Consider the following 13,927-nt stretch of genomic DNA (forward strand, 5'->3'; position numbering starts at 1 on the left):
TTTTCCAATTTTATCTCAAAATCAAACTTGATTTTTCAAAATCCATTTTGATTTTAAAATTGAAAATTTTTATAAAATTAGTTTCATAAATTAATTTTTAAATAAAACTAATTAATTTAATATCAAATATTAAATTAATTTTTACACATATCCATCTTTGTATATTTAAATCATATCTAAACATAAATTCTCCTATTCTATTTAATTCTCAAATTAAACAAACTTATTCCCTTAATTCTAATTTGAATGTTTTAAATTAACTTATCACGCTACTCTAGAACTAATCTAATTACGAGCTAGTAGGGGGATCTCGCGGGCCTACAGATCATGGGCTCCAAAAATCCGAGATTAATTGACTAAACTCATTAGACTAGATTAATCCCCATTCGTTAACTAATAGGTCACTCCACTAAAGTCCATAGTTGCACTCCCCTCACTGTAGATATATTATGTCCACATGATTTAACCATTATCAGTAAGTAGACCCTTCACAGGTTGTTCGTAATAACGGCTAGGTCAAATATCTACTAATCCTCTAATGAACAACTGGTTTATGATCCAATCGCTAAACTAAACTCTTTCAGCTCAATGAGAGGGTATGGCCCCTTATTCAAGACCTAGATTCAGTATTTGAGAGAACAACCTTTCTTCTATCCCTAAATCGGGTAGGCGTGAACTTCTGTCTCCAGCTATCTATTAGGTCTTACCTCTGAAATGGGAGGCTTGTTGAACTGGCGTTGTTGAGCTAACCCTTACCTATGAAAATCTAAGGATAATCCCGAATAAACAGGAGTTCATAGTTAGCTCAGGATTAAGATTGAGTCATCTAGGTTATCTAAGTAAAATAGTCAGTCTTATACAATAAACAACGTTATAAAGTAACAGTGACTTATTTCTTTATCCGATCTTATGCAAACTCATTGAATAGGATATCCTCATTTCTCATGTCATAACATGTATGAATTAGGATCACATCGTATGTAGCACTTTACAACTCTTTGTAATAACTACAAAGTAGGCTGCATCCAATAATGTTACCAAAATAAGGTACCCAATCTTATTCATGTACTATAGATCATTTTGACTATTTACTCGATCCTGATCCACTCTTATGTCTCCACATAAAGTTCAAGTACTCATATACAATTTATAAAATCAATAATAAGTTTATTGATTATAGAAAATGTTTATCATTTTACAAACTGTGAGTTTTAGAACATAAAACCCAACACTCTATATGTTTAAATTACATGAAATAACCTCGGATCTTAGTTTATTGGAATGAGTATATGATTATAAAATAACACTTATTTTATTAACAACAATATGTTTATACGAAGTTTACAAACTATGAGATTACAAGGAGATTTAGGACACCATTCCCAACCATGAGAGGGTTGCAAACCCACCTGTCCGTTATATGGGTTTAACATAAATCCTATCTATGGTAGCTGACAGAGATGTTGAGGATCCATTGTCTTATAAGAAAGTAATGAAGGATGTCAACAAAGATGAGTGGATCAAAACTATGGATCTTGAAATGGAGTTGATGTACTTCAATTCAGTTTGAGATCTAGTAGATCAACCTAATGAGGTTAAACCTATAGGTTGCAAATAAATCTATAAGAGAAAATGGGATGTTGATAAAAAGGTGCAAACCTTCAAGGCTAGCTAGTGGCAAAGGGTTATACCCAAGTTGAGGGAGTCGATTATGAGGAGATTTTCACTTGTTGTCATGTTAAAATCTATCTGGATCCTCATGTCCATTGCCTCATATTATGACTATGAGATCTGGCAAATGGACGTCAAGACTGCCTTTTTGAATGATAATCTTGAGGAGACCATTTATATTTAGCAATTTGAGGGATTCATAACCCAAGGTCAAGAGTAAAAGGTTTGCAGGCTTAACCAGTCCATCTATGGATTGAAGCAAGTTTCTCGATCTTGGAATAGAAGATTTGATACTACGATCAAATCTTATGACTTTGATCAAAATGTTGATGAGCCTTGTGTATACAAGAGGATCATCAACAGTTCAGTAGCTTTTCTAGTGTTGTATGTAGACGATATCCTACTCATTGGGAATGATGTAGGTCTACTGACTGAAGTTAAAAACTGACTAACGACCCAATTCCAAATGAAAGATTTGGGAGAGACTCAGTTTATTCTGGGAATTCATATCTTTAGAGATCGAAATAACAAAATGCTAGCTCTGTCTCAAACATCGTACATTGACAAAATCCTCGTCAAGTATTCGTTACAGAATTCCAAGAGAGGTTTACTACTTTTCAGACATGGAGTTATGTTGTCTAAGGAACAATATCCTAATACACCTCAAAAGATTGAGAAAATGAGACGGATCCCTTATGCATCGGCTGTTGGCAGCCTAATGTATGCAATGTTATATAATAGACCTGACATCTGCTATGCGGTGGGGATAGTCAGTAGATATCAATCTAATTCAGGATATGATCACTGGACCGTCGTTAAGAATATCCTCAAGTATCTAATGAACGAGGGTCTACATGATTCTGTATGGTTCTAAGGATATGATCCTTACAGGATACATGGACTTTGATTTTAAGATTGATAAGGATTATAAGAAATCCACATCAAGGTCAGTGTTCACTCTTAACGGAGGGGCAATAATCTAGAGGAGCACCAAGCAGGGGTGTATTGCTGACTCCACCATGGAGGCTGAGTACGTAGCGGCTTGTGAAGCTACTATGGAAGCTGTTTGGCTAAAAAAAAATCTTGACTGATCTGGAAGTTGATCCAGACATGTCAAAGCTCATCACACTTTATTATGATAATAATGGTGTTGTGGTTAATTCCCGAGAGCCTAGAAGTTACAAGTGCGGGAAACACATAGAGCGAAAGTATTATCTCATCTGAGAGATTGTGCATCGAGGGGATGTCATCGTCATGCGATAGCCTCAGAGCACAACGTTGCTAGTTTATTTACAAAAGCTCTCATGGCTAAGGTGTTTGAAGGTCACTTACAGAGTATGGGTCTATGGGATAGGCTACATTTAGACTAGGAAAAGTGGGAAATTTGTATTGGGAGTGTTATGCCCTAGTTTATTATTTATATACTTTGTATATTAGTTTGACTTATATATTGTACACCCCACTAGCTTTAGGTCAAGTGGGAGATTATTGGGGTTGATGTCTTAAATCTCGCAGGGTCCTATAGTTCGTAGTTGTGTTGTACAAACATCTTATTTATTTAATAAAATATATGATGTTTTATTTCAATTTGAGTTTCATTAACCACAAACCAATAAACTACATCCAAGATTATCTTGTAGCTTAAACATGTATGTAGAGACATACGGGTGGATCATGTTTAAGTGATAACCTAAATGGTCTGTAGTAGATGGATAAGGCTGGATACCTTATCCTGGTGACACTACGAGTATGGCCCGGTTTGTAGATGTTTCAATTGTTGTAAAGTGCTAAAATGATCTGATCTTGATCGTTCATGTGGAGATATGTGAGTGGGGATATTCTATACAAAGGAGTTTGTATAAGATCGGATCATGAAATGCTTAGTCTCATTATATAACGCCATTCATGATAGAGACTTACATTTCACTAGGACGACCATAGGTAACATGACATGAATCCTAAGTGAGTTGTGAACTCCTGCTTATGAAGGCGGTCCTTTGATTTGTATGGGTGAGAATGGCTAGATTTTTTACTCGACAAGCCTACCATTTTAGGGATTCGTCTAACTGGAGAGTTGGGAACACAGCTACACAAGAAGGAATTCACTCCTTCCTCAACATCGGTATAAGTAGATAAATTGCTCTCTTAAGGGTTGATTCCAGGGCTTGAACAATGTGGCACCACACTCTCTCCTGGCCCGAGAGGGGTTTGGTCATAGTTGAACTATGATTTATTATTCATTAGAGGGATCAGGGATACTTAAGGAGTTAGATGTAACTACAGGGACAAAACGGTAAGTTTTGTCAAGTTGTACTGATGAGAAATTTGTGAAGGGCCATTGTACTGTTGACTAGTTATATCCAATGGACATAAAAATATATTTATAGTGCGAAGAATGCAGTTGTCGGTCTTTAATAGAGTGTCTGACAATTAACGGATGGTGAATAATTTAATTGAAGGAGTTTAATTAATTATTCACGTACCGTTGGAGCTTCAAGCTATAGGTTCATGAGGTCCCTCTATAGCTCAATGGGAATTAATGAGAATCAATTTTTGGATTAATTTGAATTGTTCATATTAACTGAGATTATCTAATTATATATGTTATAATTACTATATTATATTTGATACATTATAATATAAAATTTATTTGAGAGGAAATAAATATTTTAATATGATTCAAATATTAATTATATGAATTTGTTTCATATAATTAAATTTAAAATAAATGAGATTTATATTAAATGTCATTGGTGAGAGAATAGAAACTATAGGTTATATTGTATTTGATTCAATATAGAAGTTATAGATTATCTGTTATATTTGATATAAATGTAGTTATCATATAAATATATATTAAATTGATTTATGAAAATAAATTATTTTATTTTATTTTATTTTAAAATTATTTTGGGAGGGAGTTATAACTCCCTATCTCTTCTGTCTAATACATGATAGTGGGGCAAGGGAGAGGGGTTCTTCTTCTTTTTCTTGGTGTGGTTTCACAAAAAGATTACATATACACAAAAACGTTTTAAGAAAATATGAACCCCATCACTTCCTCTCATCTTTCTCAAAATTCCTCTCTTTCAAAATAGTTAGAGCTCATAAAACTTCTGAATTCTCACCCAAAGAATACCGAGACAATTAAGTGGTGGTGTCCATTATGGGGTATTTTATTCGTGATAGATCCGGAGAAAGGAAATACGTGAAGAAGGGTTATTCAAAGATAAGTTTTCTCTCACCCTAATTTTCTCATTCCTCTTTTGTTTGCATGCTATAAATTTACGATTATGCATAACATTTGTATTCTGTAATTTTGATTCCGTGAAAATAAAAATTTTGGATCGATCTCCACACTTTTGCTCAATGACCTTCAAAAGTTCCTTCAGTTCTCAATTTGAGTTGTTCTCCCTCTCCACCTCCAAATCAAATTAATCAACCATTCCGATTCCACGGCCGCTATTCCTCATACCACCAACATTACTTTTTAATTCTATCACATTCGCCTCACCTTGCCAAACCTTCTACGGCAACATTCCTATCAAATACCCCTCTGGAATCAACCACGGCTGCAAAGCGCCTTAATTTTGCCATATGTTCAATTGATCCATAGATCTCTTCTTTCTCGCTCTCTTCTAGTCCATTTCATAATGTTTTCATTTCTTTTTTCTACTTCTGATTTCTTATTCTCTATTTTTTTAAAAATAGAAATAGAATATATTTGATAATTATTATTGTTTTAACCAAATTGTTTGATATATGTTTCTTGTTTCATTTTTTTTAATAATAATATAAAATAAAATAAGATATGTCATACATTAAATATTAAAAAAAAAATCAAAGAGTTATATCATCTAATACAAATAAGTCTCGATGCACAACTAAAAACAATAACAAAAATGTATCTATCATTCGAATGTAGTTCAAATTTGATTGGCAATGTTAACTATCATGTGAGCCATTTGCAAAATATTTTGATTGAAAACAATAGTCACGTCTTAAATTATTTCGACTCAAATCTAACTCAATTATATTACTGTTCAAATTGTCAAGTCAATTATATTTATCTTCAACGGTCATTGATTCATTTCTAAAGTTATTGAATAATTTAGTGAGAAAATTTTATATATAGTAAAATTGTAACTAATTTTAAATGTAATAAAAATAAAAATAATAAATAAACATACATAATGCAAATTTTAAAATTTAATATTTGAGAAACAAAGCTGAAAGAAACTACTTTTTGTAGTTCCTCAAAATTTACTCATTTTTTAGAAATGTTTCTTAATTTTTAGAAACAAGAAATGGGAACAGTTATCAAACAAATCCGTTTCTTAAAAAATGAGAAACGGAAACAGGAAACATAAAATGAGAACGTTATCAAACGGGTCCTAGAAAGTCCAATCCATTGATTACGACAAACAAACTATTGTAATTTGCAATCCAGTGATGTCAATTTGCTCAATTATTCAAATGGCACCATGATTTCATCCTGACTGAGATCCAAATCGACCATCATTCTGTTATCGCCAGACACCGTCTTCTCTCTCATAAATTTCTTGATAACTCTACAACACCTACAAGACTGGTGGAAGACAAGAGGTTCCAATTTGATCGACATTTGAAAAAAAATATAAATTATTGAAATTTTGCTTTCAAATTGTAGAAACCAAATGTCTAACGTTCTTATGCCGTGGAAAATACACTGTCTTGAAAGCAAAATTCGGCACGAATCGGTGCTAAATCGAGTATGCCGATTGCTCCCAAGGTCAATACAACATCTCAATTCAAGCTTGCACTCGTAGGAGAAAGGATTGGAATGGTAAGAAATTCAGGGAGGAGAGGGAATCGATTTTTCATTCTTCTTTTTCCAATAAATGAGAGCTCAAGATAAGATCTACTTTAAGATTAAAAAAAACAAATTGTTTTGAAATTAATTTTAAAAACTATTTTAGAATTAATTAAGATTGATTCTTGGGATTAATCACAAATAATTAATTCTTTTCGTTTTTCATTTTAATATGGACCAAATGCCCAAAGTGATTCCCAACCAAAGTAAATTTACTGTATTGTCCATTACAAGATAAAAAAAATATTATTCACCATTTCCATCTTCAACTCCAACCTTGATGAGAGTGGATGATAGAAATTGCCATTAAATTCCTTGAAAGCATAAAATCTAGTCTCTCTTGCAAGCTTCCAACTAATTTTCTTTAAGATGAAAATTCACGTGACAAATAATGTCTACTAATTGACTTGGCATTTGACATGTAAATAAAAATTGATTATGAAATTAATTTTAATATTATTTTTTGAGACAAATAAATAGTATCACTAATCAACCTTTTATATAATCTTTTATATAGTTGTTAATAATATTAATCTTTTATATAGTTGTTAATAATATAAAGCTCAAGTTCTAATTATATATATTAACTATCATGTTAATTTTTATATTTTATTTTAATATATATAGGATATGTTAAAGAAAATTATTGCCTTACCAATTGCCTGTTTAGAATAATCATCTTTTCTAATAATTTAAAAATATATTTGTATCTCATGTCCAATTTGACAGTAGGAATATATATGAGTTGGACTAGGTTGGAGGATTTTTTATCTTCAATCCAAACTAACCCTTAAAATTCAAGTTGAGTTGGATTGGGTTGTCGGATTATTTATTTATTCTTTTTTTTTTAATTATATTTTTTTATTAAGTCGAATACTTTAAATTGGTGTACAACACATATTAATAACTAAAATTTCATAAAACTCAAATGTTAAATATCAAAATCTAATTTAGATTGGATAGTGTAAGAATTTTTGCTAATATTTTTAGGATTATCTATAATAATTTTCTTATATATATATTAAAGATTCGGGTTGGGTTCGGATAATTCAAATTTCATCCTAATCTTTATAATTTAGATTGGATACTACAAGTTATTCGGTTGTCGGAGTTATTTCAAACACGGTATAATTTAATCTAAATTTTATCACTAAGGCTGTTAATTCCTGTTTGCCTTGAGAAAGTGGACAAACTCGTCTAGATGACGTTCATTCTTATCTCCGTCTCCAAACAACCCCTTCATTTCCATCGTCTTCTCTCTCAACAAGTTGCCTGTACCTGAACCTTCCGCCATGGCCGACCTCACCGATTCTGAAACCGAGTCGCGGCTGAACGATCCATCTCTTTCATTCCTCTCAATCTCAATCCCAATTCTCTTCTCCTCCAACAATCTTGCGTTCAATCCTTGGTCGTTCACAACAGGAAACAGAATCATAACTCGTCCAAATCCGAGTCCCTCGATGATCGAGTTCCATCCACAGTGAGTCAAACAACCGCCAACCGAGTCGTGACTCAGTACCTTCACTTGCGAGATCCATCCCTCGTGAACCAGTCCTCGACCTTCGACTCGCTCTTTGAATCCGGCCGGTAACATTTCCGACTCGTTCCGATGTGAAGTTCTCAGAATCCACAAAAATGGAATCTCAGATTGCTCTAGCCCGAAGGCTAATTCAGTGACGTCTTCTTGACTCAGAAACGCTTCAGTTCCGAATGAAACGTACAGGACTGAGTTCGATTTCTGTTTCTCCAACCATTCCTCGATATCTTCGCTCAATTCCTCCACATCTTCCATTAATGGAGGTAGAAATCCAACCGGAATGACTGGTTTCTGATAGAGCTTTGTGAGCAAATCGAATGATTCCGGCTCCAGTTCCGGAGAGCTTCTTATGGCCACAGCAACACTCTCTTCGATCGAAACTCCAAATCGGACCGAATCGGACGTTCCCGATTCATTGCCTATTGCTCCATCCAAGGATTTTTTTAACTCGTGGTACCGGAAGAGGATATTCGATCCAGGGGGCATCCACTCAGGAACCTCCATGAAATCCTCGATCGTTGACCGGGAACCTCCGCCGTTGGAAAGTTCCGACGGCGGGCCGAGGAAGGTAAGGAACGCGGCGGTGAAGAGACTGAAGAAAACAGACGAAATACGCAGCTCCGCCGCGAGCGGCGGAAGCCAGTGAGAGGCGTAATCATAGATAATGCAATCAGGATTTAGATCGCGAAGCAAATCAGCCAATGGCGATTTCAAAGAGTCGAAGGCCTTCTTCAATAGTTGTTGCTTGTTGTACGGGATGTCGGAGGAAGACTCGGCGGCGGCCGGAAGACCGTCGACGGGAGGCAGAGAAACGCCGATAAGGCTGACGACGGAGGAGAGATGTGGGGGTATTTTGGTAATTCTACTGAGGTTTCTTGGGGTTGATATGAAGGAAACTTTGAGACCCTTTTGGGCCAAGCAAATGGCGAGTCGAGCAAAGGGAATGAGATGGCCCAAGGCCAGCCATGGAAATAGCAGTACGTGCAAAACGCCGCCATTTGGCATTAAAGCAAAGCACTGAGAGAGAGGACTAATTGCTTCAGTTTTCAGTGTTATGTATTTGAAGAAGACGGTGAAAGAACAGCTTCATTTGAGTAGAATAATATTATAATGAAAAGGGTAATCAATGAGATTGAGCAATTTGACTAAAATATGAGCCGACATTTTGGAATATATGAACTAAGTTATCATCTTTTCATTGTTTTTTCTTTATATTATTATGGGAAGGGTGAGCATTAGGATGATAGGAAATACATTGGGCTCAAATTGTATGTCAATGTGAAAAATCCTAGATTGGGATTTTTGCATAAAAACATCCTTTTAGGCCCCATATTTCAAAAATATCTTTAAATTTAAATTTTTTCAACAAAGGCTTTTAGTATTATTTTTGGACAAGTTTACCCTTGTCTATTATTTTTATTCTACGTTTTTATATATATTTACCTATTTTCAAAACTTTTTTAATGATGAAGAGAAAACCTGCATTTATTATGGAGGGAGAAGATGAATTTAATAAGATTTTTTTTCAATTTTTCAAATGGAGAGAAAATGCATTTATTTGTCGAGATTTTTTCCTTTGTTTAATTTAATTAGAGAGTGAATGTATTTAATGAAATTTTATTTTTTATATTTTGTTGATTTGACGAAGTATTATTATTATTATTATTTTGCGAATTCATTGTTATTTAAAATATACCTCAGAATATTTTTGTTAGGTATTTGAAAATATTCTAACCAATATATGAAATATATCACAGTATATAAACCAGAGATTGATTCGATGTTTGACATAAATCATCATATAATCTAATATATGAAATATACCACGATATATAAATAATATTTGTTTAATGTTTGACATAGATCACAATAAATATCATAAATTTCATTTACAGTGTATATATCCATTTAAGTAATAAAAAATCCCAACACATCAAAATTTGTATATATCACAATATATAAAATTTAAACAAAAAAGGAACTCTCAATTAATTTTTATATTCTTACAAATACCTTGAAATATTGTCAATATACATTGGAACATTGGCAATATACCTTGGAACATATACAAAATTAAGATTGGTAGATATTACAATATACAAAATTAAAAGTATATATTGTTTAATCGAATTTCTTTATCAGTTATCCTATAGTATATAACTCACATATTGACTTAATATTTAACATAAATCAAAGTATATATCAAATAAAAAATGGTATATAGCACAATATATAATTCACATATATCAAATAAAGGAATGTATATTCTCTTGCGGGTTTATAATATATATATATTTAGGGTTTAAAAAGATAAAGAAAAGTTCTTTTTGATCTTAGTGCGGCTGATTTGTACAGGCGCCATGAACAAAGTTCATATTCATATTTGTATAAGATTAAACATATTCTATTTACAATAAAGATGTTATTGAGGTTTTATTCACTAAAACTATTATTGAATATATAAATTGCACTAAATCTAATAAACTAAGATCCATGACTATTACATGGGTATTTGGACTTTATGTGGAGACATAAGAGTGGATCAAGTTCGAGTAGATAGCCAAAACGGTCTATAAGTATACGGATAAGGCTGGGTACCTTATACTAGAAACACTGTTAGATGCGACTCACTTTGTATTTAGTACAAACGATGTGATCCTGAATCGTTCATGTGGAGACATGCGAGTGGGGGCATCCTATGCAAAGAGTTTGTATAAGTCGGACCAAATAATTGAAGGAACTCTAAATCTAGAGAACCAATGAGCGGAAGTAGATCGTTTCAAACTCCATTGTGAAATAACATAAACATTTACAGTCAAACAGAAACAGTTATGCATCAAAGGTAAATTATAACATGCTTCTTAATCAAAATACAAAGGATTGAGTATAATACCTTTGAAGAATCTTTTCTTCTAGTATTCCCCCGATCTAACTCGAACGCGTTGAACCAGCACGAATACAATGAGAAAACTCGGCAAATAGCACGAACTGAAAAATCCTCAATCACCAGCGAGTAAAACTCGATCCTCGACCCTCAGACAGAATTGGACACCACCACTCGATTACCTTGTATTCTCGGTGTGAGAATTCAAGAATTGTGGGCTCTGTATGAATTTGGGTAGAGGGAATGAGGAAGTAGACAATCGAGTATGCAACAGAAGGAGAAGAAATCTATCATATAGACTTGGTACTCGATCGTGTAGTAAGTGAGTAACTATCGTATAGTAAACTCGACGCGATCATTTAGTCTCTCGACAAGTAATCTTATTACTTGATGCTTGTGTTGTGTGGAATGAAAAATGAAAAACTATTTTTCAACTTTATCCCACCGGTTGTCACAAACTGTCTAAAACCACCCACTCAAGTGGTTATTGGAGAAACCGAATTATTAATTATCTCATAATTAATATATTATAAATAAATACAATAACTAACTTATCATATTATATTTATAACCTATAGTTTTAATATTACATCATATGCAACATATAAACCATAGTTCTTTTTCTCCTTTATGGCATTTAATATAAATCATATTTATATTAACTCCTTCAATCAAATAATGTATCAAATACATTAAATCAATTATATCATATATAATTGAACTAATTTAATTATATCATATATAATCAAATTTTCTCTTGTTAATTTGAACGTTTCAAATTAACCTAAAAACTTATTCTCAACTTGAATCTATTGTGCTACCACGGGGACCTTATGGACCTGTAGCTTGAAGCTTCAATTGTACGTGAATAACTGACTAAACTTTTTAATCACGATATCCACCATCCATTAACTATCAGGCATTCCACTAAAGACCGACAGCTGCACTCTTCGCACTATAGATATATTTATGTGTTCATCGGATATAACCAATCAACAGTACGATGGCCCTTCACAAATCGCTCATAAGTACAGCTAGGCTAAATTACCGTTTTTTTCCTGTAGTTACATCTAACTTCTTAAGTACACTGATTCCTCTAATGAACAATATATCATAGTTTTACTATGACAAAACCCTTCTTGGTCCAAGAGAAGGTGTGGCGCCACATTGTTCAAGCCCCGGAATCAGTTCTTAAGGGAGCAATTTATCTACTTACCCCTGCTTCGGGGAAGGAGTGAATTTCGTCTTTTGTAGCTGATAACTTGCAGAAATACAAGTTATTTATGCTATTTTATTTAGATTATGCGGCAAAAAGAAGGAAAAGTTGCATCGATAGTATAAGAATTGGCTGAGAAATACGAAAATATAAAGTGTCGTAAACACACCCACTAACCCCATTGCGATGGCGAAATAGAATGTCCAAGTCTTTGTTTTGCAGGAAATAGGTCACCGGATACATTAATTGCTCGAGGACAAAATGTACAACGCATCTACTCCACATGCGCCACTCGATCTAGAACAAAGAAAGATCAACACAATGGCGGCGCATGCGACGAACGATCAACGCATATCCACCGCATGCGGTAATCAAAACAACTACACCGCATATGGGATCGATCGAAGATGTGAAGAGCGACGCATTCGCGGGCGATTATGACAAGTGTACAACTTTCTGTTGTACGATTCTGAAAGATTGATCGTGGAGCAGAGCGGACATTTCCACTACGCCATAGCAGGAATTATCAGAATTACACAGTGGGACCACCAATACAAAGAGCCAAGGTCTTGTCTATAAATAGTTTCATTGAATTCATTGCAAATGAGGCTGGTCTGAAGAGACTTTACAGAGAAAATCCGGGAGAACGATGAGACAAGGCTGAAAGGTGAGTCTCTCAGCATGAAATTCTTCCCATTCCCGAAGCTAAAGCTCTGTGTAGGAGGTCACTTCTACCGGGAAAGCAAGCCTGAGAGGGAAGCTTTCCCCTCCATCTCATCCATACGCCGACAAGCACATCTCCGATCGGGATCTGTGTCAAGACATTGACACTCTTTCCGTATTTGTTTCTATTCTTTCATTTCATCTACTGTGTTCATCTTTTTTAAATCTTTCATTCACAAATCATGTATCAAACGTTGATCTTTAGATTTAAATGCTATTATCATCATCATTATCATCTCCCTGTTCCTTTCCATACATTTATCATCCATTTTCTCCATCATGTGTTCTTAATCCCTTGGGTAAATGAAAAGGATTAAGCGAGTGAGTTAATCGTTGTTAAGGTAATCGGCTAAGTTTAGCTAAAGCATGCTCGACGATATCTTCTCCTGTGAGAGTAGAAGTGAAGATGTTATTCCGCTTATCGAGAGAAGGTTGGAAGAATGCGTTAATTAAATCGAGAAGATTTCCAGAGATGGAAACAACCTTGCGTTCATTACGTTCATCTCTGTTTCACCATAGGCGTATGGAAATGCGGCCGATCACTGAAAGGTGTAAGCCAAGGGAAAGCGAAACCTTAGTTGCGTCCTTAACGAGATTGACGAACTTGCGATGTCCTTTCTCTCTACTCATTCTCTTTTTGATTCATTCACAAGACTTGCCATCGCATTCATTAGATTCTTTTGTACAACTTCACATCCAGTCCTCACCCTGTATCATAGTAGTTTAGACATTTATTTTATCATCGCAATTTACTTTAATGCAATTTTACTTTCAATGCAATTTACATTTTCTATACAAACTAAATTCTTTATTCTTTATGATAAACTGGTCGCATTTACCACACTAGTATCACATCTAAATAATAACAATCCCCGAGTTCAACCTCAGGTCATTCTGAGAAACTTGCGTTGGAATTATACTTGGTTCCAGCATAAGAAAACTTGTGACACGCACTACATCATCACATACTATGAAGCACACTATCATCAACGCAGACACTTAGAACGTAGTATCGCAAAATATCTTTATCACAATGTACTTGAG

At 34.1% G+C, this 13,927-nt stretch overlaps 1 protein-coding gene across 1 annotated transcript; it reads right to left on the reverse strand.

Annotated features, from left to right (window-relative positions):
• Positions 1-7,494: 7,494 nt before the first annotated feature.
• LOC120085145 (UDP-Glycosyltransferase superfamily protein) lies at positions 7,495-9,425 on the reverse strand. Its single transcript, XM_039041022.2, has one exon. It carries the CDS (start codon positions 9,063-9,065, stop codon positions 7,683-7,685), a length of 1,383 nt encoding a protein of 460 aa, XP_038896950.1. The 5' UTR covers positions 9,066-9,425; the 3' UTR covers positions 7,495-7,682.
• Between the last annotated feature and the right edge of the window lie 4,502 nt (positions 9,426-13,927).

The sequence above is a fragment of the Benincasa hispida genome, chromosome 9, assembly GCF_027475165.1.
Source record: "Benincasa hispida cultivar pf3 chromosome 9, pf3_genome.v1.1, whole genome shotgun sequence".
NCBI lineage: Eukaryota > Viridiplantae > Streptophyta > Magnoliopsida > Cucurbitales > Cucurbitaceae > Benincasa > Benincasa hispida.